Source organism: Loxodonta africana, chromosome 12 (genome assembly GCF_030014295.1).
Source record: "Loxodonta africana isolate mLoxAfr1 chromosome 12, mLoxAfr1.hap2, whole genome shotgun sequence".
NCBI lineage: Eukaryota > Metazoa > Chordata > Mammalia > Proboscidea > Elephantidae > Loxodonta > Loxodonta africana.
The window spans coordinates 39,521,982-39,549,521 of NC_087353.1; the positions used below are offsets into that span (position 1 = coordinate 39,521,982).

A 27,540-nucleotide genomic window follows, 5' to 3' on the forward strand; every position below is an offset into this window, starting at 1 on the left:
CATAGAATTTTGAACGTGATACTAAGACTTTAGCTTTTATTTTGTAGGCAATGATGAACCAAAGGACATAATAAAAATTAAAGAGAATTAATCATATACTGTTGGTACAAATCTTTCCGGCTCCAAATCTCACTTTCATCCTTCAAAGAGAAAAAACAATACCAATTCCTTGATGCAGAGAAGAAACTGATGCCATCTATGCAAACAAAGAAGAAAGCAGGGCAAGCCCAGCATGCTGGCAAGAGAGCCAGGTTAAAACTTAAACTCGACAGAGAACAAAGATTTAACCCATAAATAAAGTCCATACAACAGGTCTTAATGGGTATGCTGACATCTTCACTTCTAAAAATTATTAGCACTCACAAAACATTTCTTCCTAAATGATTTAGAAACACTAATATATAGAACATTTTGCATCACTTATTCAAAATATTCTTTATCTCAATTTTGTTGCAAACAACAGTCCTGAATTCAGAAAATCTCATATTTAAATAGAGAGTAATGGATATACTTCTCAATTAACCTGAATCAGCCTTAAACACTTGTATACTTTTCCATCCATCAAGATTAATACTATTCTCAATAGCTCGTCTCACACCAAGTAACCTGTTCATTTACAGAATAATCTAAATCAGACTACTAATAAATACCAGTAATCTGTAGTTCCTCAATTATCATCTCTCAGATCCAGCCCCCAACCATTTTTCTGTTCACAGGTGCCACAAAGAATCTCCTATTCAACACACCGTGGCTCTTCTCTCCTCCCTGTAAGCGCTTTTGTGCATGCAAACCTATGTGTCTAACACTACATGCTGTAGTGGGGTGAGGGGTTATGCATCTAAGTATCAACTCAGCTGAACAGGATAAAGGGAACATGTAAGTAAAGTTGAGGATGTTTTAAGCATGGGTAAAGACAGAGGTATCTGAGATTAAGGATCATAATAAAAGCGAGGAGGATGAATTTACAGAAAGGAGAGATTTGGGAATGGTGTTTAGCGAGCCTTTTTGTTTAAGAATGTATTTATATGTGTGTAACTATGCTTCCTGAGAATGGGGGAGGAGGCTCAGGTCTTAATTATAAACTAATCTTATTGTCATTTTGTAACTGTTAGATTTACACCTTCAACAATGAAAGGTTTTATTTACCCTTCAAAAGGAGATATTAAGATAAACAAAAATATAAATGAGATTAATAAATGGAACATTTAAAAATACACTTACTAAAGATACTTATTTAAAAATCTAAGTATAACTTCATATGAGGAAATAATTATACAATAAAATTTGTGACGTGTTCTCACAATCTTTACTTTCTCAAGTTTCATGTTATTCATATTTCTTCCCTTAAACAGGAAAAATTTTTAGCTCCCTTTCTCAACTATTTGCTTTCTAGACCACACTTCAGCTCTGAATGCTTTTCTTGGCTTTGAAATCCCTCAGTGTACTTTAGGCCTTTCTAACTATAACTTCCTATGACTGCTCCCAAACAAAGCAAAGGGAGAGTCTCACTTTTACTTTTCTAATGTTTCATTAGAGCTCTTGTAGTCTTTTTTCTATACTTAAAGAAAAACCGTAGTTATTTAGCAGCCTAATACCCCAGGGTTACGCTCTTTACCTAAACTCATCCGATCTTCTTGGAAGAACTCAATCCTTCCCACCACATATCTGAATTTAATCTGCATACGCTGATCAAGTTACATTTAAAACTGCACGGTTAGCTGCCCCAGCCTTGGTACATGTAACCTCGCAAATGTCCGTGTTTTCAGTAGCTCCAATTTAAAGCCCAAGTTTATACTAAAATCAATTCTCTTCAAACAAGATTTTGGAAGAGACATTTAACCCGGTTTCATCAAAAATAACATGACTCACTTAAAATTTAGCCCATAATAGCTATACAGGTGATTAGTAGGTCAACTATTAAATTGTTAACACAATTAACAGTGAATTGTTGTTGTTAGGTGCCATCAAATTGGTTTCAATTCATAGCGACCCTATGTACAACAGAACAAAACACTGCCCGGTTCTGCGTCATCCTCACAATCGTTATACTTGAGCCCACTGTTGCAACCACTGTGTCAATTGAGGGTCTCCCTCTTTTTCACTGACACTCTACTTTGCCAAGCATGATGTCCTTCTCCAAGGACTGATCCCTCCTGATAACAGGTCCAAAGATTGTGAGACATAGTCTCGTCATCCTTGTTTCTAAGGAGCACTCTGGCTGTACTTCTTCCAAGACATATTTGTTCGCTCTTTTGGCAGTCCATGGTATATTCAATATGCTTCACTGTGGTGGTTAAGATTGTGTGTCGACTTGGCTGGGCCAGGATTCTCAGTGTTTCAGCAGTTGTATAATATTCGGATCACTTCTCTGTTGAGATTTGATATGTGATCACCTCCATGATGTGACCTGCTATTGTACAGTAGAGGCGGGGCCTGTGAGCTCACCATCCCCCTCAGCCTTCATCTCTCTGCCCTTCACCGCCTAGCTCTTCCTGCTTGCCTTGTTGGGGCTTTTGCTTTTTCTAGATCCTGCAGCTGTCTCCTGTTCATATGAGTTCTGGTTCTTCAGACTCGAGCTAGCAGTTTACCTGCAGTCTCACCTGCCGATCTTGAGATTTCTCAATCTTTACAGCCTCCAACAGTCCTGCTCTCCAGCCTGCCGATTTTGGGTTCACCAGCTCCTGCTGCTACAAGAATCAACAGAAGCCTGCAACACCCTGCTGCTTTTCCAGCATGCTGATCTTGGGTTCACCAGACCCTGTGGCTATGTCAATCAGGAGAGTCCTATATCCTGACCCAAGGACTTGGAACGTTACAACCTCTAAAAACCACATGAGCCATTTCCCTAATATAAATCTCTCTCTCTCTGTATATATATATATATGCTTTACCAGTTTTGCTTCCCTAGAAACCCAGCCTAAGACATTCACCAACACTGTAATTCAAAGGCATCAATTCTTCTTTGGTCTTCCTTATTCATTGTCCAGCTTTCACACGCATATGAGGTGATTGAAAAATACCATCGCTTGGGTCAGACGCACCTTACTCTTCAAGGTGAAATCTTTGCTCTTTAACACTTTAAAGAGGTTTTTTTGCAGCAGATTTGGCCAATGCAATACGTTGTTTGATTTCCTGACTGTAGCTTCCACGGGTGTTGACTGTGGATCCAAGTAAAATGATATCCTTGACAACTTCAATATTTTCTGTGTTTATCATGATGTTGCTCATTGGTCCAGTTGTGAAAGTTTTTGTTTTCTTTATGTTGAGGTGTAATCCACACTGAAGGCTGTGATTTGTGATCTTCATCAGTAAGTGCTTCAAATCCCCATCACCTTCAGTGAGCAAGGCTGTGTCATCTGCATAATGCAGGTTGTTAATGGGTCTTCCCCCAAACCTAATGCCCGAATCTTCTTTATATAGTCCAGCTTCTCGAATTATCTGCTCAGCATACAGATTAAATAAGAATGGTAACAGGATACAAACCCTGAAGCACACCTTCCCTAATTTTAAAGCATGCAGTATCCCCTTGTCCTGTTCGAATGGCTACCTCTCGATATACGTCCAAGTTCCTCATGAGCACAATTAAGTGTTCCAGAATTCCCATTCTTCACAATGTTATCCATAAATTGTTATGATCCATATAGTCAAATGCTTTTGCAAAGTCAATAAAACACAGGCAAACATCTTTCTGGTATTCTCTGCTTTCAGCAAGGATCCATTTGACATCAGCAATGATGTCCCTGGTTCCATGTCCTCTTCTCAATCTAGCCTGAATTTCTGGCAGTTCCCTGTTAAAGTACTGCTGCAACCGCTTTTAAATGATCTTCACCAAAATTTTACTTGCGTGTAATATTAATGATATCCTTAGATAATTTCCACATTCCACTGGATTACCTTTCCTTGGTATAGGCATAAACATGGATCTCTTCCAGTTGGTTGGCCAGGTAGCTGTCTTCCAAATTTCTTGGCACAGAAAACTGAGCACTTCCAGTGCTGCATCCATATGTTGAAATATCTCAGTTGGTATTCTGTCAATTCCTGGAGACTGGTTTTTAGCCAATGCCTTCAGTGCAGCTTGGACCTCTTCTTTCAGTACCATCGCTTCCTAACATATGCTACCTCTTGAAATGGCTGAATGTCGACCAATTCTTTCTGGTATAGTGACTCTGTGTATTCTTTCCATCTGGTTTTGATGCTTTCCCCATCATTTCATATTTTCCCCATAGAATCTTTCACTGTTGCAACTCAAGACTTGAATTTTTTCTTCAGTTCTTTCAGCTTGAGAAATGCCTAGCATGTTTCCCCCCCTTTTGATTTTATAACCCTAGGTCTTTCCACATGTCATTACAATACTTTGTCTTCTCAAGCCGCCCTTTAACACCTTCCGTTTGGCTCTTTTACTTCATCATTTCTTCTGTTTGCTTTAGCTACTCGACGTTCAAGAGCAAGTTTCAGAGTCTCTTCTGACATCCGTTTTGGTCTTTTCTTTCCAGTCTGTCTTTTTAACAACCTCTTGCTTTCTTCATGTATGATGTGCCTCCACAGCTCATCTGGTCTTCAGTCAATAGTGTTCAACATGTCAAATCTATCCTAAATTCAGGTGGGATATACGCAAGGTCGTACTTTGGCTCTCATGGACTTGTTTTAATTTTCTTCAACTTGAACTTGTATTTGAGCAATTGATAATCTGTTCCACAGTCAGGCCCTGGCCTCATTCTGACTGATTATATTGAGCTTCTCCATTGTCTCTTTCCACAGACGTAGTAGATTTGATGCCTGTGTATTCCATCTGGCGAGGTCCTTGTGTATAGTTGCCGTTTATGTGGCTTAAAAAAAGTATTTGCACTGAAGAATCACTGGTTTTTGCAAAATTCTATCATGCAATCTCTGGCATCATTTCTATCATTAAGGCCATATTTTCCAACTACCAATCCTTCTTCTTTGTTTCCAACTTCCACATTCCAATCACCAGTAATGATCAATGCACCCTGATTGCATGTTTGATCAATTTCAGACTGCAGAAGTTGGTAAAAATCTTCAATTTCTTCATCTTTGACCTTAGTGATGGGTGCGTAAATCTGAATAACAGTCATATTAACCGTTCTTTTTTGTAGGTCTATGAATATTATCCTATCACTGACAGCACTGAACTTCAGGATAAATCTTGAAATGTTCTTTTTGACTATGAATGCAATGCCACTCCTCTTCAAGTTGTTACTCTAGATCGTATGACAGCCAGTTCAAAGTGGCCAAAACTAGTCCATTTCAGCCCACTATTGCCTAGGATACCAATGTTTATGTGTTCCGTTTCATTTTTGAAGAGTTCCAACTTTCCTAGATTCATACTTCGTACATTCCACGTTCCAATTATTAATGGATGTTAGCAGCTGTTTCTTCTCATTTTGACTCATGCTACATCAGCAAATGAAGGTCCTGGAAGTTAGATTCCATCCACATCATTAAGGTCGACTCTACTTTGAGGCCTTAGTGGCACAGTGGTTAAGAGCTACGGTAAGCTATGGCTGCTAACCAAAAGGCTGCCAGTTCAAATTCACCAGCTGCTCCTTGGAAACTCTGTGGTGCCACAGTACTCCGTTCTGTAGGGTCACTATGAGTCAAAGTCAACTTGACAGCATGCACACAAGCATGTTACTTTGAAGAGGCAGCTCTTCCCCAGTTGTCTTTTGAGTACCTTCCAACCTGAGAGGCTCATCTTCTAACACTATATCAGCCAATGTTCTGCTGCTATTCATAAAGTTTTCACTGGCTAATTCTTTTCAGAAGTAGACTGCCTGGTCCTTCTCCCTAGTGTGTCTCAGTCTGGAAACTCAACTGAAACCTGTCTGTCACGGGTGACCCTGCTGGTATATGAATACTGGTAGCATAGCTCCCAGCATCACAGCAACACGCAAGCTCCCACTGTACAACAAACTGACAGACGTTTGGGGGAACAGTGAATATTAACCCTTATATAAAGATACTGAAATGAAAGGACAAAAAAGCACTATTTGTTAGCATGACAAGAGAGAGAAAACTTGTTATTTTAATTCCTTTCAGATAGAAGCCCTCCAGGGAGCATCCTCCCTCAATAACAGACGTGATGATTCCCTGTCTCAGACTTCTCTGTATGATTCATTTCCATAGACCTAATTTTTTTTTTTTTATCATTTTAGTCTAACAATAAACTATGCACATGACTTTTTTTTCAAAGAGTTCGTCATTATTAGCTCTGTGCCCAGCTAAGCAGACAGTGAGTCACCATGAATAAACACAGTTATGTTTTTACATGCAGGTACCTTCAGAAGCCTCTACAATCCTCACCTGTATCCTTTGGATGGGCATCTGTTCATTTCAAGTTAGTAAAGTCTCCCAAATATGCCTATCTTTTGTTATTTAAACTAACTTAAGCTGGATAACAGAAACCCTGGTGGCGTAGTGGTTAAGTGCCACAGCTGCTTACCAAAAGGTCAGCAGTTCGAATCCACCGGGCGCACCTTGGAAACACTATGGGGCAGTTCTACTCTGTCCTGTGGGGTCACTATGAGTCGGAATTGACTTGACGGCAATGGGTTTGGTTTTTTGTGGCTTGGTAAGCTGGATAACATTTATAGCTTTGCACTATCTAATAAAAGTTTACTACTCAAATTAATAATACTTTTGTAAACAAGGAAACCTTGGTGGTGTACTGGTTAAGTGCTATGGCTGCTAACCAAAGGGTCGGCAGTTCGAATCCGCCAGGCGCTCCTTGGAAACTCTACGGGGCAGTTCTACTCTGTCCTATAGGCTCGCTATGAGTCGGAATCAACTCGACGGCACTGGGTTCTGGGTGGGTTTGTAAACAAGACTGGGGGGGGCATTTTTTAACCAAAGAAAACAAACTGTTTCTACATCTTTAGCAAACAACTGCGGATGCTGCCAACCATAAATTAGCACTTCTCTCATGAAAACAAACTTCTCCTTTAGGAATACTATTAGCAGTCCAATTATCTCATGTAGCTATATGTAATAAGGGCATTTCTCTTTGATTTTCAAAAACTCATATTTTGCCAATTAATCTTAATTTGTGAAACTGTACAGTGAGTGGATTATACAATAATCAACTGCAAGAATTCACTTGGCAAATGCCAAATAGCTTAATTACCACCAAGTAAAATCAACTTACAATACTGTTAAATTTTCATAAAATCAGAACACTTGCTGCTTTTTTCATTTCAACCTCACAAATATTTATTAACCATCCAACATTGTGCTTATTGAGGAATCAAAGAAACATAAGGCACAAGTTCTGCTCTTAAGAACTTTCAATCTTATTTGTATACTTATGAAGCTGTCAGAGCATCATATAATTAAAAGCCAAAATAAGAATCCAGACCAGTACTACAGGTCACCAAAAAGATAAAAATGGGTTGGCAATAACGAGGAAGGTTCTAGAACAGATAAAAACTTGAGTTGAACGCTGAGGAATATAAAAGACTTGGACAGAAGAAAAGGAGACTGGGTGTGGGGGAGGGTAGGAACAGCTGGAATGCTGAGAGAGAAATGAGCATGCTATCATGGAAAAAGAGAGAAGTGTCTCAAGTAGCTCGATTAAAGCCTGGTGTAAGCAGGGAGATAACGATTGATACTGTTAGACTTCATAACCGATGAGTACCAACTTAAAAAACCATCAGGGAGTCTTTGAAGGTTTCTGAGATGGGAAGCTACATGATGGAAATAGTGTTTTAATCATATTAATTCAGAGACGAAGTACCGGACTGGAGAAGCCTCTCTGGACTCATTACTACTTCTCTACTCAGTTTCAGGAAAAACAAAAGCAAGGCAAAACCAACACACTAAGAAAACGTATCCTTCCTGTTCTTTCCTTTAATAATAAAAAAAAAATTTATAGAAAAGTAAACAGTAAAATAAACCCCAAAGAAAATTTATGAAATGTTAGCTAATGGTCAAATATTTTGTATGTCTGCAGAGCCTGGAACTGGGGAGATTCGTCTTTGATAATGAGCACAAATGCGTGACTTCTCTTGGAGAAAAAGAAAAGCTACAAAACAAAGAGTAAATACATCATGGGTACTTCAGGCTCACTCATTCCTGTCCCTGAACAATTCTTCCACAAGTACACAGAGCAGATGGGGGCCCAGTGAACTGGTTCCAATGGCTGGCTCTCGATGTGACATCCACGGCACAGCCACACCACTACCGCATTCAACAGGGGTGGGGAGTGCAGTGCAGGCAGGAGGGTGTCACTCGCTCTCCACCAGTGCAGCTGTTTTCTCTATTCTGCACTGGGTTTTTCCTTAAGATTTCACTATTTTAAAACATTAAAAAAACCTAACTCACCCCCTACCATCCCCTAAAAATGTTCTAAAAGAGCTATGACCAGATCTTTATAATTTAAATGTGCTACTATAAAAAAAAAACTATCAAGGGCAACAAAAATTTCCCACTCACCACTAGCTCTCTCCTAATTTTTACTTGAATGGCCCTTTTTTTTTCCTGCCATCTTGAATTCTTCTACAAACCAGTGGGGATATAAGTAAATACTGTACATAAGTGCACAAAATGTGTTTTTTCTCAGGAAATTATAGTCTTGTTTAAACATCACTAATAAGGAAGACTGTAACATATCTTTTCTCAGCAATGTCCATCCATAATATGCTAGCTAGGCAGAATTTAGGAAACACATTTGCTTCTATTTAAAATGAATTCGTTTGTTTTTGTTTTGTTTTAAGCATTCAGTATTATGAGGAAACTATGAATCTTTTAAATGTATCCAAATTAAAATGCTAAAACAAGATTTTAAAATGGTTGTTAATCATGCTTCCAAACTGCACAGGAATTTTCTCAAATAAATCCATCATAAACTAGATATATGGTTTTCATAGGTGTGTTCCATTCTTAAAGTAGAATTTATCATATCTCTGAACCAACACTTTTGGTGAAGGCCACACACTTACTTATAAAACAGAAGTTGACGGAAAATATTAAAGGAAAAAAATCATATCAGGGTCAGAAATAAAGTAAAAAAAGAATTTCTCAGGAACTCAGTACAAAACAATTTTCTTTCCTACCCATGGGCTGAAAAACATAGGATATAATAATCATCCAAGAAAAATGCTTTGTTAGGATTAAAATATGAAAAGTTTAGCATGACAATTCAAAATGAGAAACAGATTCTAAAAAATAAGTCTTCTGTCAGAAATCACTATGACCCACTCGATAGTTAGCACTAGGCCTACCCTTAACAATAGTGGGATCTGTACAAGATTACAAATGAAGATCCATATACATATGTTGAAATATTTAAAGTTATTTATCAAGTTAGCTAATCATTAATTAAAATATGTTCTATCCTTCTACCTTGACAGACATAACTTCATATCAATCTGGAAGGCCAGTTTCAAGTTTAGAACCCTCAAACTCCTGCATGAAGAAAACCCAGCCCCCTTTTCTTCCCACCTCCCACACCCCCCAAGCTATAAGGCATTATACATGCATAGGAACACTCCAGCCCACATGTCCAAGTTTTGCCCATACCCACTGCAAATAACTACTCCTTGGACATTTGTTGGACCTAGGGGTACGACTACCTAAAAACAAACAAAAAAATGAACCAAGAGACAGTATAAGCCAGTTTTAGAAGCATAAGTATTAAAACAAATAGACCAAGAACTTGCAATAAGCATGATAAACATATTAAAAGAAACATAAGCAGTAAGAAAGAAGAAAAACAAATCATGAAAAATAAGGAAGCAGAAATATTAGATATGGAAAATACAATAAACAAGTAACAGTAGATGGGATAAACAGTAGAAAGGCAGCAAATGAAAAACAAATTAGTGAACAGAAATGCACTTTGATAAACTCTTCCAAAAAGAGACAAAAAACGTTAAAGAAATGGAACATATTTGTAAGAAACATTGAGAGGTAAAGAAAACAGGAGCAGATGTACCAACATTCAGAAAAAAGACAAAAATAAAAACAATATTTGAAGAAACGATGGGCTTTCAATAATGGCAAAGTAGTTACATTAAATCAACTCTTCCTCTGAGTGAAAACACAAAAGTTGGGAAAATTTTGTAAAACATCTCCTTTTTCAACCACCCTGAATAGATGAGTCATTACTCTATATCACTGAGTCTGCCAGTGTGTGGTGCAGATTGTATTTTGTATGTTATTATAAAATAAACAAGTGCTAAGAAGTAAACTACCTGACTAGTAGGAAGCTGGATGCCTGGGGAAGTGAGTCCAATGATTAAAACCATTTTTTCTATGCAAGCAATTTTCTGATTTCAGAGGTGGAATCAAAGAGGCTAGATTATGGAGTAACTCTGACAGCACTGACTGGCTAGAGAAAGATTTAGAATTTGGGTCTGCCAAGGAAGAAGAAGCCCTGGAGAAAATGACCCACCAGTCCCGTTACTTTGTCTTGACAGCCAAAGGCTGCACCTAGGAATAATGGTGTCCAAAAGTAAACAGGTCCTCACAAGGACTGACCATAACCGAACTGAGGAGAACCTGGATTGTTAAGGTCCCCAGGCACCTGGCAGATGAAAACATAAATTCTCTCTAGAGGGAAACATTATCCTCAAATTATTCCTGTAAATTATTTTGCAACATAATGCCTGCCACACAATTTTAAAAATAAAATAACTTTGTAATATAATGTCTGGCAAGGAAAAATAGAAAGACAACATGAATGAAAACCAGAAACAACAATAGGGCAAAAAGAGCCACAGGGAATCAAGATATTAGAATTATAAACACAGATTTTAAAATCACTATGCTTATTACATTTAAGGAATAAAGGGCAAGAGTGAAATATTTGGCAGAGAACTGGAAACCAAACAATTTAAAAATCCACCACATATAAAATCTCAAATTAGGGGAAAAAAGCATTAAAATTAAGAATTCAATGGGATGGGTTTAAAAGGAAATTAGATTCAACACAAGAAAAGCAATAAATGAAATATACTACATGTCTTAGTTATCTAGCGCTGCTATAACAGAAATACCCTAGATGGGTGGCTTTAACAAAGAGAAATTTATTTCCTCACAGTAAAGTAGGCTAAAAGTCGAAATTCAGGGCATTAGCTCCAGAGAAAAGCTTTCTCTCTCTGTCAGCCTTCTTGTCAATGTTCCCCTGGACTAGGAGCTTCTTCACTCAGGGACCCCGAGTCCAAAGGACGCACTCTGCTCCCGGTGCGTCTTTCTTGGTGGTATGAGGTCCCCCTGTCTATCTGCTCGCTTCTATCTTTTGTATCTCAAGAGATTGCCTCAAGACACAAACCGATTCTACAGGCTGAGCCCTGCCTCGCTCCAGCCATCCTCCCTTGTTAACATCACAGAGGCAGGATTTACAACATACAGGAAAATCACACAATACCGGGAATCATGGCCCAGCCTGACTGATAAGTTTTGCGGGGGGAACATAATCAATGAAATACACCACACTGGTAGAATGAAGGAAAAAAAACACATGATCATCTCAATCGATGCAGAGAATGCATTTGAAAAAATCTGATACCCTTTCATGATAAAAACACTGAACAAACTAGGAATAGAAGAGAAATTCCTCAACATGATAAAGGGAAATTTATGAAAAACCCACAGTGAACATACTCAATGAAGTAAGACTGAAAGCTTTCTACCTACAGCCAGGAACAAGACAAGGATGCCCACTTTCACCACTGGTTTTCAACACTGTAGTGGAAATTCTAGCCAGACAATTTAGGCAAGAGAAAGAAATAAGAGGCATTCAAATCAGAAAGGAAGAACTAAAACTATCTGCTTTCACAGATATGACCCTATATATAGGAAAACCCAAAGAAACCACAAGAAAGCTATCAGAGCTAATAAATGAATTCAGCAAAGTCACAGGATACAAGATTACCATGCAAAAGTCAGTAGTGTTTCTACACACCAGGAGCAAACAATCTGAAAGGAAATAAGAAAACAACTCCATTAACAATAGGATCAAAAAGAATAAAACACCTAGGAATATATTTAACTAGGAAAGTGAAAGACTTGTACACTGAAAACTGAAAGACATTGCTGAAAAAAATTAAAGGAAACATAAATAAGTGGAAAGGCATCCTATGTTCATGGATTGGAAGACTTAATATTGTTAAGATGTCAATTCTACCCAAAGCATCTATAGGTTCAATGCAATCTCTAACAAAATTCCATCAGCCTTTTCTGCAGAAATGGGTAAGACAATACTCAAATTCATAAAAAATACTAAAGGAGAGGGAAATTAGTTCAAATGAAACCTCCTTTTGGCATGTGAAGAGAATAAGCCTCCATTATCGGGACAAATCATGGTAGACAACTCCTAATTATTCAGCCATCCTGGATAGAGGAGGCATTACTCTGTATCATTGAGTCTGCCATTTTTGGTGCAGATTATATTTTCTATGTTATTCTAAAATTATAATAAAATTTTTAAAAATAGAAAAGGGCCTTGAATAGTTAAACAATCTTGAAAAAGAAAAACAAAGTAGGAGGTCTCATATTTACTGATTTCAAAATTTACAATAAAGCTACAGTAATCAAAACACAGTGGTACTGGTATCAGGATAAATGTATAGGCCAATGTGATATAACTGAGATTTAAAAACGAACCCAAAAAAATCTATGATTTTTTTAAATAATTTTTATTGTGCTTTAAGTGAAATTTTACAAATCAAGTCAGTCTCTCACATAAAAACTTAGATACACCTTGCTACATACTCCCAATTACTCTCCCCCTCATGAGATAGCCTGCTCTCTCCCTCACTCTCTTTTTGTGTCACTTTCGCCAGCTTCTAAACCCCTCTACCCTCTCATCTCCCCTCCAGAAAGGAGATGCCAACATAGTCTCAAGTGTCCACGTGATCCAAGAAGCTCACTCCTCACAAGCATCCCTCTCCAACCCATTGTCCAGTCCAATCCATGTCTGAAGAGTTGGCTTCGGGAATGGTTCCTGTCCTGGGCCAACAGGTGGTCTGCGTGCCATGACAATTGGGGTCCTTCCAGTCTCAGTCAGACCACTAAGTCTGGTCTTTTTATGAGAATTTGGAGTCTGCATCCCACTGTTCTCCTGCTCCCTCAGGGGTTCTCTGTTGTGTTCCCTGTCAGGGCAGTCATCAGTTGTAGCCGGGCACCATCTAGTTCACCTGGTCTCAGGATGATGTAGTCTCTGGTTCATGTGACCCTTTCTGTCTCTTGGGCTTGTAATTACCTTGTGTCCTTGATGTTCTTCGCTCTCCTTTGATCCAGGTGGGTTGAGACTCCTCGATGCATCTTAGATGGCTGCTTGCTAGCGTTTAAGACCCCAGACACCACTCTTCAAAGTGGGATGCAGAACATTTTCTTAATAGATTTTATTATGCCAGTTGACTTAGATGTCCCCTGAAATCATGGTCCCCAAACCCCTGACCTTGCTACACTGGCCTTCGAAGCATTCAGATTATTCAGGAAACTTCTTTGCTTTTGGTTTAGTACAGTTGTGCTGACCTCTCCTGTATTGTGTGTTGTCTTTCCCTTCACCTAAAACAGTCCTTATCTACCATCTAATTAGTGAATACCCCTCTTCCACCCTCCCTCCCTCCCCCCTGTCATAACCACAAAAGAATGTTTTCTTCTCAGTTTAAACTATTCCTCAAGTTCTTATAATAGTGGTCTTATACAATATTTGTCCTTTTGCTGCTGACTCATTTCACTCAGCATAATGCCTTCTGCATTCCTCCATATTATGTCACGTTTCACAGATTCCTCACAGTTCTTTTTTGATGCATAGTATTCCATTGTGTGACTATACCATAATTTATTTATCCATTCATCTGTTGATGGGCACCTTGGTTGCTTCCATCTTTTTGCTATTGTAAACAGTTCTGCAGTGAACATGGGTGTGCATATATCTGTTTGTGTAAAGGCTCTTATTTCTCTAGGATATATTCCGAGAAATGGGATTGCTGCATTGTATGGTAGTTCTATTTCTAGCTTTTTAAGGAAGCGCCAAATCCATTTCCAAAGTGGTTGTACCATTTTACAGTCCCATCAGCAGAGTAGAAGTGTTCCAGTTTCTCCACAACCTCTCCAACATTTATTATTTTGTGTTTTTTTTTGATTAATGCCTGCCTTGTTGGAGTGAGATGGAATCTCATTGTAGTTTTGATTTCCATTTCTCTAATGGCTAATGATCATGAGCATTTCCTGTATATCTATTAGCTACCTGAATGTCTTCTTTAGTGAAGTGTCTATTCATGTCTTTTGCCCATTTTTTCATAGAGTTATTTGTCTGTTTATAGTTGAGTTTTTGCAGTACCATGTAGATTTTAGAGATCAGATGCTGATCGGAAATGTCATAGCTAAAAACTTTTTCCCAATCTGTAGGTAGTCTTTTTACTCTTTTGGTGAAATCTTTGCATGAGCATAGGTGTTTGAATTTTAGGAGTTCCCAGCTCTCTAGTTTTTCTTCCGCATTCTTAATAATGTCTCGTATACTGTTTATGCCATGTATTAGGGCTCCTAATGTTGTCCCTATTTTTTCTTCAATGATCTTCATCGTTTTAAATTTTATATTTAGGTCTTTGATCCACTATGAGCTCGTTTTTGTGCATGGAGTGAGGTATGGGTCCTGTTTCATTTTTTGCAGATGGATATCCAGTTATATCAGCACCATTTGTTAACATGACTGTCTTTTCCCCATTTAACTGTTTTGGGGACTTTGTCAAATATCAACTGCTTATATGTGGATGGAATTATGTCTACATTCTCAATTCTGTTCCATTGGTCTATATATCTGTTGTTGTACCAGTACCAGGCTGTTTTGATTACTGTGGTGGTATGACAGGTTCTAAAATCAGATAAAGTAAGACCTCCCACTTCGTTCTTCTTTCAGTAATGCCTTATTTATCTGGGGCCTCGCCCACTTCCATATGAAGTTGGTGATTTGTTTCTCCATCTCCTTAAAGAATGTCATCGGGGTTTGGATCGGAATTGCATTCAGTGTATAGATCGCTTTTGGTAGAACAGACATTTTTATAATGTTAAATCTTCCTATCCATGAGCACGGTATGTTTCTCCACTAATCCAAGTCTCTTTTGGTTTCTTGCAGAAGTGTACTGGAGTTTTCTTTGTTTAAGTCTTTTACATCTCTGGTAAGATTTATTCCTAAGTATTTTATCTTCTTGGGGGTGACTGTAAATAGCATTAATTTGGTGATTTCCTCTTCGATGTTCTTTTTGTTGGTGTAGAGGAAGCCAACTGATTTCTGTACGTTTATCTTGTATCCCAATACTCTGCTGAACTCTTCTATTAGTTTCAGTAGTTTTCTGGAGGATTCCTTAGGGTTTTCTGCGTATAAGATCATGTCATCTGCAAACAGAGCTACTTTTACTACTTCCTTGCCGATCTGGATGCCCTTTATTTCTTTATCTAGCCTAATTGCTCTCGCTAGGACTTCCACCACAATGTTGAATAAGAGTGGTGATAAAGGACAATATTTTCTGGTTCCCAATCTCACTGGCAATGTTTTCAGGCTCCCTCCATTTAGGGTGATGTTGGCTATTGGCTTTGTATAAATGCCCTTTATTATGTTGAGGAATTTTCCTTCTATCCTTATTTTGCTGACAGTTTTTATCATGAATGGGTGTTGAACTTTGTGAAATGCCTTTTCTGCATCAATTGATAAAATCATGTGATTCTTGTCTTTTGTTTTATTTACGTGGTGGGTTACTTTAATTGTTTTTCTAATCTTGAACCATCCCTGCATACCTGGTATGAATCCCACTTGGTCATGGTGAGTTATTTTTTTGATATGTTGTTGAATTCTATTGGCTAGAATTTTGTTGAGGATTTTTGCATCTACATTCATGAGGGATATAGGTCTATAATTTTCTTTTCTTGTGGTGTCTTTATCTGGTTTTGGTATCAGGGATATGGTGGTTTCATAGAATGGGTTTGGTAGTATTCCGTCCTTTTCTATGCTCTGAAATACCTTTAGTAGTAGTGGTGTTAACTCTTCTCTGAAAGTTTGGTAGAACTCTGCAGTGAAGCCGTCCCGATCAGGGCTTTTTTTTTGTTGGGAGTTTTTTGATTACCTTTTCTATCTCTTCTTTTGTTCTACCTCTGTTTGTGTTAGTTTAGGTAGGTAGTGTGTTTCTAGGAATTCATCCATTTCTTCTAGGTTTTCAAATTTGTTAGAGTACAATTTTTCAGAGTAATCTGATACAATTTTTTGAATTTCCGTTGGGTCTGTTGTAATATCACCCACCTCATTTCTTATTTGGGTTATTCGCTTTCTCTCCTGTTTGTCTTTTGTCAGTTTGGCCAGTGGTTTATCCATTTTGTTGAATTTTTCCAAAAACCAGCTTTTGGTCTTGTCAATTCTTTCAATTGTTTTCCTGTTTTCTATTTCACTTAGTTCCGCTCTAATTTTTATTATTTGTTTTCTTCTGGTACCTGTGGGTTTCTTTTGTTGCTCTCTATTTGTTCAAGTTGTAGGGATAATTTTTTGATTTTGGCCCTTTATTCTTTTTGTATCTGTGCATTTATTGATATAAATTGGCCTCTGAACACCACTTTTGCTGTGTCCCAAAGGTTTTCATAGGAAGTGCTTTCATTTTCATTGGATTCTATGAATTTCTTTATTCCATCCTTAATGTCTTCTATAATCTAGTCTTTTTTGAGCAGGGTATTGTTCAGTTTCCAAGTGTTTGATTTCTTTTCCCGTTACTGATTTCCACTTTTATGGCCTTATGGTCTGAGAAGATGCTTTATAATATTTCAATGTTTTGGATTCTGCTAAGGCTTGCTTTATGACCTAATATGTGGTCTATTCTAGAGAATGTTCCATGTGCACTAGAAAAGAAAGTATATTTGGTTGCTCTTGGGTGGAGTGTTCTGCATATGTCAACGAGGTCAAATTGGTTGACTGTGGCATTTCGATCTTCCGTGTCTTTATTAAGCTTCTTTCTGGATTTCCTGTCCTTCACCGAAAGTGGTGTGTTGAAGTCTCCTACAATTATTGTGGAGCTATCTCACTTTTCAATGCTGATAGAGTTTTTTTACTGTATCTTGCAGCCCTGTCGTTGGGTGCATAAATATTGAATATGGTTATATCTTCTTGGTGTATGGTGCCTTTAATCATTATATAGTGTCCTTCCTTTTTTTTTTTTTTTTTTTTCCTTAGCCTTTATGATGGATTTAACTTTAAAGTCTATTTGGTCAGAAATTAATATTGCCACTCCTGCTCTTTTTTGATTGTTGCTTGCTTGATATATTTTTTTTCCATCCTCTGAGTTTTAGTTTGTTTGTGTCTCGAAGTCTAAGGTGTGATCCCTGTAGGCAGCATATAGACACATCTTGTTTTTCAATCCATTCTGCCACTCTCTGTCTCTTTATTGGTGCATTAGGTCCATTTACACGCAGGGTAATTATGGATAGGTATGAACTTAGCGCCGTCATTTTGATGTCTTTTTTTGTGTGTTGTTGACAGTTTCTTTTTCCCACTTAATTTTATGTGCTGAATAGATTATCTTCATATATTGTCCTTTCCTCATATTTGTTGTTGTTGATTTTGTTTCTGCTGAGTCTGTATTTTTCCCTTGTTATTTTATTTTGATGAGTAGGATAGTTTGTCTCCTTTGTGGTGACATTATTTACCCCGATTTTTCTAAATTTAAACTAACTTTTATTTCTTTGTATCACCGTATCATCCTCTCCATATGGAAGGTGTATGATTACATTTCTTAGTCCCTCTTTATTATCCTAATGTTGTGCTTTTTTATTTAATATCATCGCTGTTACCCGTTTTCAGCTTTTTTTTGTTGTTTTAATAATCTTGCTTTGTTTTTTTGGATTTCCCTGTCTGGGTTGACTTCTGGTTGCTCTGCCCAGTGTTCTAGTCTTGGGTTGATACCTGATATTATTGATTTTCTAACCAAAGAACTCCCTTTAGTATTTCTTATAGTTTTGGTTTCATTTTTACAAATTCCCTAAACTTGTGTTTATCTGAAAATGTCTTAATTTCAACTTCATATTTAAGAGACAGTTTTCCTGAATATATGATTCTTGGCAGACAATTTTTTTCCTTCAATTTCTTAAATACGTCTTCCATTGCCTTCTTGCCTACATGGTTTCTGCTGAGTAGTCCGAGCTTATTCTTATTGGCTCTCCTTTGTAGGTGACTTTTCGTTTATCCCTCGCTGCTCTTAAAATTCTCTCTTTATCTTTGGTTTTGGCAAGTTTGATTATAATACGTCTTGGTGACTTTCTTTTCAGATCTACCTTATATGGAGTTCGATAAGCATCTTGGATAGCTATCTTCTCATCTTTCACAATATCAGGGAAGTTTTCTGCCAACCAATTGTCAACAATTCTCTCTGTATTTTCTTCATTTTTTTAAATTCTTTTATCTGATTTTTCTTCAAATATATTAGTGGTAAGTGATTTATCTTCGAGTTCAGAAATTCTAGCTTGTACTTGCTCAGTTCTGCTCCTCTGACTTTCTATTAAGTTGTGTACTTCTGTAATTTTATTGTTAATCTTCTGAATTTCTGATTGCTGTCTGTCTATGGATTTTTCCAGCTTATTAAACTTTTTATTATATTCCTGAATAATCTTTCTAATTTCTTCAATAGCTTTATCTGTGTGTTCCTTGGCTTGTTCTCCATATTGCCTCATTTCCTTCCTGATGTTTTGAAGGGTTCTGCATATTAAACATTTGTATTCAGCATCTGGTAATTCCAGGAATGCACTTTCATCTAGAAGATGTCTGGATTCCTTGTTTTGAGAGCCTGTTGAGGTGATCATGGTCTGTTTCTTTACGTGACTTGATATTGACTGTTGTCTCTGAGCCATCTGTAAGTTATTGTATTAGTTTATGCTTGCTTACTGTGTCGTAGCTTCTTGCTTTGTTTTGTTTTGGTATACCCTATGGGTTGCCTGGGTGAGCCAGCTTGATTATTTTCACCTTTGGAGCACTGACGTTGTGTTCCCAGATGGCTAGAGCTGTTATCAGGTGTATCAGTCTAGGAGTCCATTCACTTTTCTTGTATGAATTCAGCTCAGGTTTCCGGGTAGCTGATCATCAAGTGTGTGGTACAGGCTCTGTCCTACAGTCTTAGAGGGGCAGGGGGGATTGGCGTATATACCGGTATCTGATTGCAGCAGGGAGTCACGCTCTGAACAAGGCAGGGGGCTGAGAACCGACCCCTGAGTGTCTCTGAGGAAAATGCACCCCTGTTCCCTAGAGCGTGCAGGTGGGTGGGTTCTGCAGAGGGACCATGGGCGCCCAGAGTTTTTGGTTGTAAGGACTGGGAGGTACCAGTTATCGTTGGACCCCTGTTGCGGGTGGCTGGGTGACCTGAGTGGAGCTACCAGTCCTTAGGTCCCTGATGTGGGTAGGTGAGAACCTTGGGTAGACAAAGCAACATCAAATGTCAAACACCCACCTCCCCACCGCACAGCTGAAATGGTTGGAGTCTGCCAACAAGGGCCTATTCTCCCAAAATAGGCCCACACAGGTCCATGCAGAATGGAAAGGTGCTCTAAGTCCACGGACGGTTTACGCCTGGACAGGAGCTGCTTCTGTCGTGAGCTCCCCTGCTTAGTGGAGCTAGCAAATTATCTTTTCCCCAAAATGCAAATTTTTTCCTTCCCGAAGGGCGGGAGGTTGGCTGTAGGTGCTCGACAGTGCTTGTCTCAGGCTCAGGGAATTCAGCCGTTGAAGCCGGTTTGCGGGTGGGCGGGGCGGGGGGGGGGCGAGTTAAAATATACGCAATTACTTAGCATTTGCCATGAGCGCCACTTTCCTCAGTTTCCAGAGGTGTAAGTAGGCTGTGTGGCTGGCTGCTTCTCCCTGAGGAATCTGCGGCCAAACACTAGTACCAGCCCGCTGCCGCTGCCGCTGCCGCTGCCACTCTGGGAATGGTGCCTGAGGGCTCCTTATGATTCAGGTCCGGGATCTCCTCTCCACTTCTGAACGGTCTTTTCCTCTCCCTGCCCCTCAGTTTGTTTTCTAAGCTTGCCTTTGAAGCTCAGGGCTCCCAACTTGTCACAAATATATTCGTTTCACTTGTTTTTTCAGGTCTTTGTTGTAAAGAGGGCTCGCCAGAAGTATCTGTCTATTCTGCCATCTTGGCTCCGCCTCCCACATCTATGATTTTTGACAAAGGTTTCAAGTCCATTCAATGGGGAAAGAACAGTCTCTTCAATAACTGATGCTGGAACAACTGAATCTCTACATTGAAAAGAATGAAGTAGGACCCATATCTCACACCATATGCAAAAATTAATTGAAATTAGATCAAGGATCTAAACATAAGAACTGAAACCATAAAGCTCTTAGAAGAAAACATAGGGGCTTTTGACAATGGATTCTTAGATATGACACAAAAAACATGAGTACCAAAAGAAAAAAAATAGATAAGATGGACTTCATCAAAATTAAGAACTTTTGTGCACCAAAGGACTTTATCATGAAAGTGAAGAGACAACCTACACAATGGGAGAAAATATTAAGTAATCATATAACTGATAAGGGTTTAATATCCAGAATATGTAAAGAACTTATACCATTCAATGACAAAAAGACAAACAACCCAATTAAAAAGTCAGCAAAGGACTTAGACATTTCTCTAAAGAAGATAGATCAATGTCCCACAAGCACATGAAAAGATGCTCAGCATCATTAGTCATTAGGAAATGCAAATCGAAACCACGATGAGGTACTACTTCACTCCCATCAGGATGCCTATTACCAGAAAAACAAAAAATAACAAGTAATGGGGAGGCATGGATAGAAATTGGAACACTCCTGCATTGGTGATGGGAATATAAAATATAGTCGCTGTAGAAAACATTTGGTGGTTCCTAAAAAAATTAAACGTAGACAGTGCACAAAAAGGCTGCTGCAGCTGGCAAGGTCACCAAATCTGCTCAGAAAGCTCAGAAGGCTAAATGACTGTTACCCATAACACCTGCCACCACAGTCTTAATCAGTGCTGGAAGAATGGTCTCAGAACTGTTGTCTCAATTGGCCATTTAAGTTTAACGGTAAGACTGGTTAATGATAATAATGCATCATAACAGTTTCAGATGGAAAGGAATGAATGGTTTGTGGACCATTTGTTTCTTTTTTCGTGTGGCAGTTTTAAGCTATCTGTTTTTAAAATCAATACTTTTTAAATAGAAACAACTTGACCAAAACTCTGTCACAGAACTTTGAGACCCATTAAAACAAAGTTAAATAAAAAAAAAATTAAATACAGAGCTACCACGTGACACAGCAATTCCACTGCTAGACCTATACCCAAAAGAATTGAAAACCGGGACACAAATAGATATTTGTACACCAATGTTCACTGCAGAGTTATTTACAACAGCCCAAAGTGGAAACAACCCAAATGCTCATTAACGGATGAATGGATAAACAAAATGTGTTGTTATACACATACAATGCAATATTATTCAGCCATAAAGAGAAATTAAGTTCTGATACATGCTACAGTATGGATGAACTTGAAAGCATTATGCCAAGTGAAATAGGTCAGACTCGAAAAGACAAACATTTTACGAGTCAACTTACATGAAATATTTAGGACAGACGAATGCACAGAGACAAAAGTTTATCAGTGGCTACTAAGGGCTGGTGGGGAGAACTATGGAGTTATTCCGTCAGGGGTACTGAGTTTCTGTTTGGGGTGATGAGAAACTTCTGGAAATGCATAGTGATTACACAGCATGGTGAATGTAATTAATGTCATTGAATTGTACACTTAAGAGTGATAGAAACGGCAAAACTTTTTGTGATATATATTTTACCACAATTAAAAAAAAAATTAGACACAGGTAAAGACAGAATGAATAAACTGAAAGACAGTTTAAAAGAAATTATCCAGATTGAAGCCTAGAGAGGGAAACAGATACCAAATTAATAAAAGATGGTAAGAGAAAACATAAACCACCCAGCAAGAAGGTATAATATACATGTACTTGAAACTCCAAAAAAAAGAGGAACAAATAGGGTAGAAACAATATATAAAGGGAAAACTCCTGAGAATTTTAAAAAATGAACGAAGTACATCAAACTACCTATACAAAAAGCTCAATGAAAAAATTCTACAAGTGGGATAAATAAAAATAAGTAGTGAATAAAATTTAAAAAAAAATCTTAGAAGTTGCTGGAGGAAATGGGCATATCACCATCAAAGAAGCAAAAATTAAATCTACAACTGACTTTCAATAGGAAATGACTTAAGATTACCAAACTTAACAGTAACATACTACATTCCTCACCCTTCTTAACTCACTCAACTCATAAATTTCCTAGTTATTTTTAGTGCACCCTTCATTTCTTTTCTACTGGTCTACCTTCATCTATGTTTCTGCCGATTTATTCTTTTTCTTTGTATTTTTATGTATGTGTCTAGGTTTTCTCCGCATGTATCCCTGGATATCTGTGTATCTTCTGCTTCTAAGTTTGTTCTGCCTATTCTCTTTTCTGCTTTCTCGTCAGGGTTCCTTCCTCTCCCTTTCCCTCTCTTCATTAACCATAGAACTGAACTTATTTGATATGATTATGGAATAAATGTTTTGAATCCCTTCTTTTAAATTTTTAGATAGTAAGATGGTTTTATTTTTGACTTTTAGAAAAATTGTTTTTCAGTTGTGTGACTTCTAATTGATTTACTCAGTGGGTCTGTGCCATGGTAAGTGCTGCTTACATAGCAAAGAATAACAATTTTACTAAGGTTTCTGGCTCAAAAGAGACATTCCTTTGACAGTGTAAAATTAACCATGTGGATTCACCAATCTAGACTACTAAAAAATAGCATGAGAATCATGGCACTTATGTCTTAGGTTACTCTTATTTTAAAAATTCAACTTTAGTTAAATAATTTCCTGTTAAACAGATATAATATCTAATTTGATAATATCTTATAAAATGTTGTGAATTTACGGAGTGACTAAGTTGTGACTTGGCTTTGACACCTTCACAATTTTACCACTTATTCACACAATCCTATTATAGAGTATAACTAAAACCATTTTAGAAATGTATGCACTCAGAATAGATCTACAAAGAGAAGATGAAGAAAAGAGAGTTAACCCATCCAAATCAGAAGGTAGATAACATAGCTGGGATCAGAAACTTGAATTCTTGGTTCTTAGACTATAATCATTAACTCTGTGCGTCCACCCTTTATGATGTCTTCTTTGTTTTGTTTTTTGTAATACCAATTTAATTCTTAATGAATACAAATACAGCAAATCTTTTCTGTTTAATTGGAATACAATGAAACAGTCTTGTTTCTATAAAGTCTACTAGATAATGTTCTGCAGTGAAAAAATTTTTTAAAGTTTCCTTATCATAAAGAGAATATAAGATATTACAATCAACGTATTTGATGATACACAGTAAAAAAAAAAAAAAAAAGTTAGCCTTAAAAGTCAGATAAAAGGGCCCATAAACCAAAAAAACCAAACCCACTGCCACTGAGTCAATTCCGACTCATAGTGACCCTATAGGACAGAGCAGAACTGCCCATAGTTTCCAAGGAGCACCTGGTGGATTCAAACTGCCGACCTTTTGGTTAGCAGCCATAGCACTTAACCACTATGCCACCAGGGTTTCCAAAAGGGCCCATAAGGAAACTCAAAAACCAATTCCACTGGATAGACAATAATTATGTTAAGGTTCCTATAACTTTACCGAACAGTGTTTCTCAAGTGTTGTGATTCTCCATGATACAGACATACCTCATTTTATTGTGCTTTGCAAACACAGTGTTTTTTAAAATTGAAGCTCTGTGGCAAGCCTGTGATGAGCAAGTTTATTGGCACCATTTTTCCTACAGCATGTGCTCACTTCATCTCCCTGTCACATCTTGGTAACTCTCGCAGAATTTCCAACTTTTTCATTATTATTATATCTGTTATGATGATCTGTGATCAGTGATCTTTGATGTTACTATTGTAATTGTTTTGCGGTGCCAAGAATCTCACCCACATAAGACAGTGAACTTAACTGATAAATGTTGTGTGTGTTCTGACCGTTCCACCGACCAGCCATTCTCCTGTCTATCCTTCTCCTTGGGCCTCCCACTTCCTTGAGACATGACAATATTGAAATTAGTCCAGTTAATAACCCTACAATGGTCTCTAAGTGTTCAAATGAAAGGAAGAGTTGCACATCTCTCACTTTAAATCGAAAGCTAGAAATGATTAAGTTTAGGGAGGAAGGCATGTGAAAAGCCAAGACAGGCCAAAAGCTAGGCCTCTCGCGCCAAACAGTTAGCCAAGTTTTGAATGCAAAGGAAAAGTTCTTGAAGGAAATTAAAAAGTGCTACTCCAGTGAACACACAATGATAAGAAAGCGAAACAGCCTTATTGCTGATACGAAGAAGTTTTCAGCAGTCTGGATAGAATATCAAACCAGCCACAACATTCCCTTAAGCCAAAACAAATTCATAACTCTCTTCAGTTCCATGAAGGCTGAGAGAGGTGAGGAAGCTGCAGAAGTTTGACGCTAGCAGAGGTTGGTTCATGAGGTTTAAGGAAAGAAGCTGTCTCCATGATATAAAAGTGCAAGGTGAAACAGCAAGTGTCGATATAGCAGCTGCAGCAGGTTATCCAGAAGATACAGTTAACTGATGAAGGTGGCTACACCGAACAACAGATGTTCAATGTAGACGAAACAGCCTTATATTGGAAGAAGGTGCCAACTAGGACTTTCCTAACTAGACAGGAGAGGTCAACGCCTGGCTTCAAAGCTTCAAAGGACAGGCTGACTCTCTTGTTAGGGGCTAATGCAGCTGGTGACTTTAACTTGAAACCAATGCGTATTTACCATTCCAAAAATCCTAGGGCTCTTAAAAATTATGCTAAATCTATTCTGTCTGTACTCTATAAATGGAATTAACAAAGCCTGGATGACAGCACATCTGTTTACAACACGGTTTATTGACTATTTTAAGCCCACTGTTGAGATCTATTGCTCAGAAAAAAATATTCCTTTCAAAATATTATTGCTCATTGACAATGCACCTGATCACCCAAGAGCTCTGATGGAGATGTACAAGCAGATTAATGTTGTTTTCATGTCTGCTCACACTACATGCATTCTGGATCAAGGGGTCATTTTGACTCTCTAGTCTTACTATTTAAGAAATACATTTCATAAGGCTACAGCTGCCATAGATACTGATTCCTCTGACGGATCCAGGCAAAGTAAATTGAAAACCTGGAAAAGATTCACCGTTCTAGATGCCATTAAGGGCATTTGTGATTCATGGGAGGAAGTCAAAAGGAGTTTGGAAGAAGTTGATTCCAACGTCATGGATGACTTCGAAGGGTTCAAGATTTCAGCAGAGGAAGTAACTGCAGATGTGGTGGAAAGAGCAAGAGAGCTAGAATCCGAAGCGGAGCCTGATAATGTGACCGAATTGCTACAATCTCATGATAAAACTTTCACAGAAGAGGAGTTGCTTCTTGTGGATGAGCAAAGAAAGTGATTTTTTGAAATGGAATCTACTACTGGTGAAGATGCTGTGAACACTGTTGAAATGACAACAAAGAATTTAGAATATTACATGAACTTAGTTTATTAAGCAGAGGCAGGGTTTTAGGGGATTGACTCCAGTTTTGAAAGAAGTTCTATTGTGGGTAAAATGCTATCAAATAGCATCACATGCTACAGAGAAATCTGTCATGAAAGGAAGAGTCAATCATTGCGGCAAACTTCACTGTTGTCTTCTTTTAAGAAATTGCCACAGCCACCCCAGCCTTCAGCAACCACCACCCTGATCAGTCAGCAGCCATCAACATCGAGGAAAGACCCTCCACCAGCAAAAAGATTACAACTCGCTGCAGGCTCAAGTGATGGTTAGCATTTTTTAGCAATAAAGTACTTTTTACTTAAAGTACACACATTTTTTTTAGACATAATGTTATTGCATACTTAACAGACTACAGTACAGTGTAAACATAACTTTTGTATGCACTGGGAGACAAAAAAAATCTGTGTGACTTGCTTTACTGTGGTAGTCTGGAACCGAACCCACAATATCTCCAAGGTATGCCCGTATTACAGAGCCTAATATGTGGCATGACCCCAGACAGCAAGTCACTCTGGCATTTAACAAACCTAGAAGGGATTTTACAGTGAATAATTTCTCCTTTACCTGTGATTCTAAGCTTACAACACTTAGCAGGGCAGTTATGAAGAAGAATGATTAAGAGGCAGACTTTATTAAAATGAAGTAAGCATTTAAGGTACTAGCCTGTCATATGCAGCAATCATGAAGTTGAGGAGAAGGCTGATGGACTGTTCCACGCTGATTTGGTGAGTAGAAGGAAGGCGTTTGTTTAGCTGGTAATAGATGGATGAGATGATAGTTTCGAGGCGGGACACGCTGATCTCGGTGTTATGGTCCAGTGTGTTAAGGCCATTATCTCGGAAGGCTTCGATCATGTTCCAGATGTCAACAAGATGAACTGACAACGTGAAGAAAACACACTGTTAACAGTTTTAAAGCATGGAACTTCCTTCACATTCAAACACTTAAATCAATCATCGTATTTTTTCACAAATGTGCTCATGTAAATAACACGCCCACACATATAACATGCAGAAATGACAAAATTAACTAGAACAGTTCTGGCGCAGCACACCCGTGCATATACTGCGCATGTCTTGTGATATCTCCAGAAGTGAATTTTGGCCTCATTCACCCATCCTCCTGTATTGCAGGTAAAGAGTATCATTCTGCTCATTTTCTTTCATCTCCTGCTTACATGTGTAAAAAAGAATAGCTCAAAAATGTTACTTTTGATCATAATTGGATAATAAAGGTATAAGCCACGGCCAAGAAGTCATGGATTGAGTTTAGGAGTACACTGGTAATTGGAAAATAAACAATCAAAATTGTGCATTTGTTTCCATTAAGTTTCACTGATAATTCCAACACATTACCTCAAGAGCTGAATGCAAACAGTTTATCACATTGTCTTAAGTTGAAACCATTAGGTTATGTTAAGGTCTGCTTATTTCATAGTTTAATTACGTCTTAGTGTCAACTGAGGTCAGCAACATGTAAAAAAAAAAAACTGGCCTAGCACGTTTACAAAAATAACATGTGGGGGTTGCACAGTTGGCAAAAAAATTTACAATGTGCACATTATTTGGAAAAATATGGTAGTTTTTAAGTTTAAAGAAAAAAAGAAAACTCTTTATCCAACACAAGAAAGACATTCTGTAGCAGAACAGAAAGAGCTCTGGTCCCTGATGACACACAGGAACCACTGCATAGCCCAGGACTTTCCCCAGATTTCATATTTAAGTAAATATCATTTCAGATTCCGAAAGCGAAGACACACGCGATTCCTAATGACAGGTACTCTGAATAACTGCTAATGGGTGCAGTTTTTTTCTGGGGTAATGAAAATGTTCCAGAACGAGATAGTGATGACGGTTGCACAACTCTGCAAACAGACTAAAAAGGACCAACTTGTATACTTTTAAGGGGTAAATTTTATGATACAGAAATTAGAGCT

General features: G+C 38.0%; 1 protein-coding gene across 13 annotated transcripts in view; it reads right to left on the reverse strand.

The window, feature by feature from the left end:
- The window catches only part of DTNB (dystrobrevin beta), a 415,855-nt gene that overhangs the window by 310,295 nt on the left and 78,020 nt on the right, over positions 1–27,540 (reverse strand). For 11 of the 13 annotated variants that reach the window (XR_002786283.2, XM_064295128.1, XM_064295125.1 and 8 more), the window contains one exon: positions 26,268–26,481. Coding sequence is in view for 11 of the 13 variants with exons in the window: in XM_064295128.1 (XP_064151198.1) it covers positions 26,268–26,481 (214 nt within the window). In the remaining 2 variants the exon portion in view is untranslated. Of the gene's footprint in view, positions 1–26,267; positions 26,482–27,540 lie in introns of those variants that run through there. The other 2 variants (XM_064295131.1, XM_064295133.1) reach the window with 2 other exon arrangements.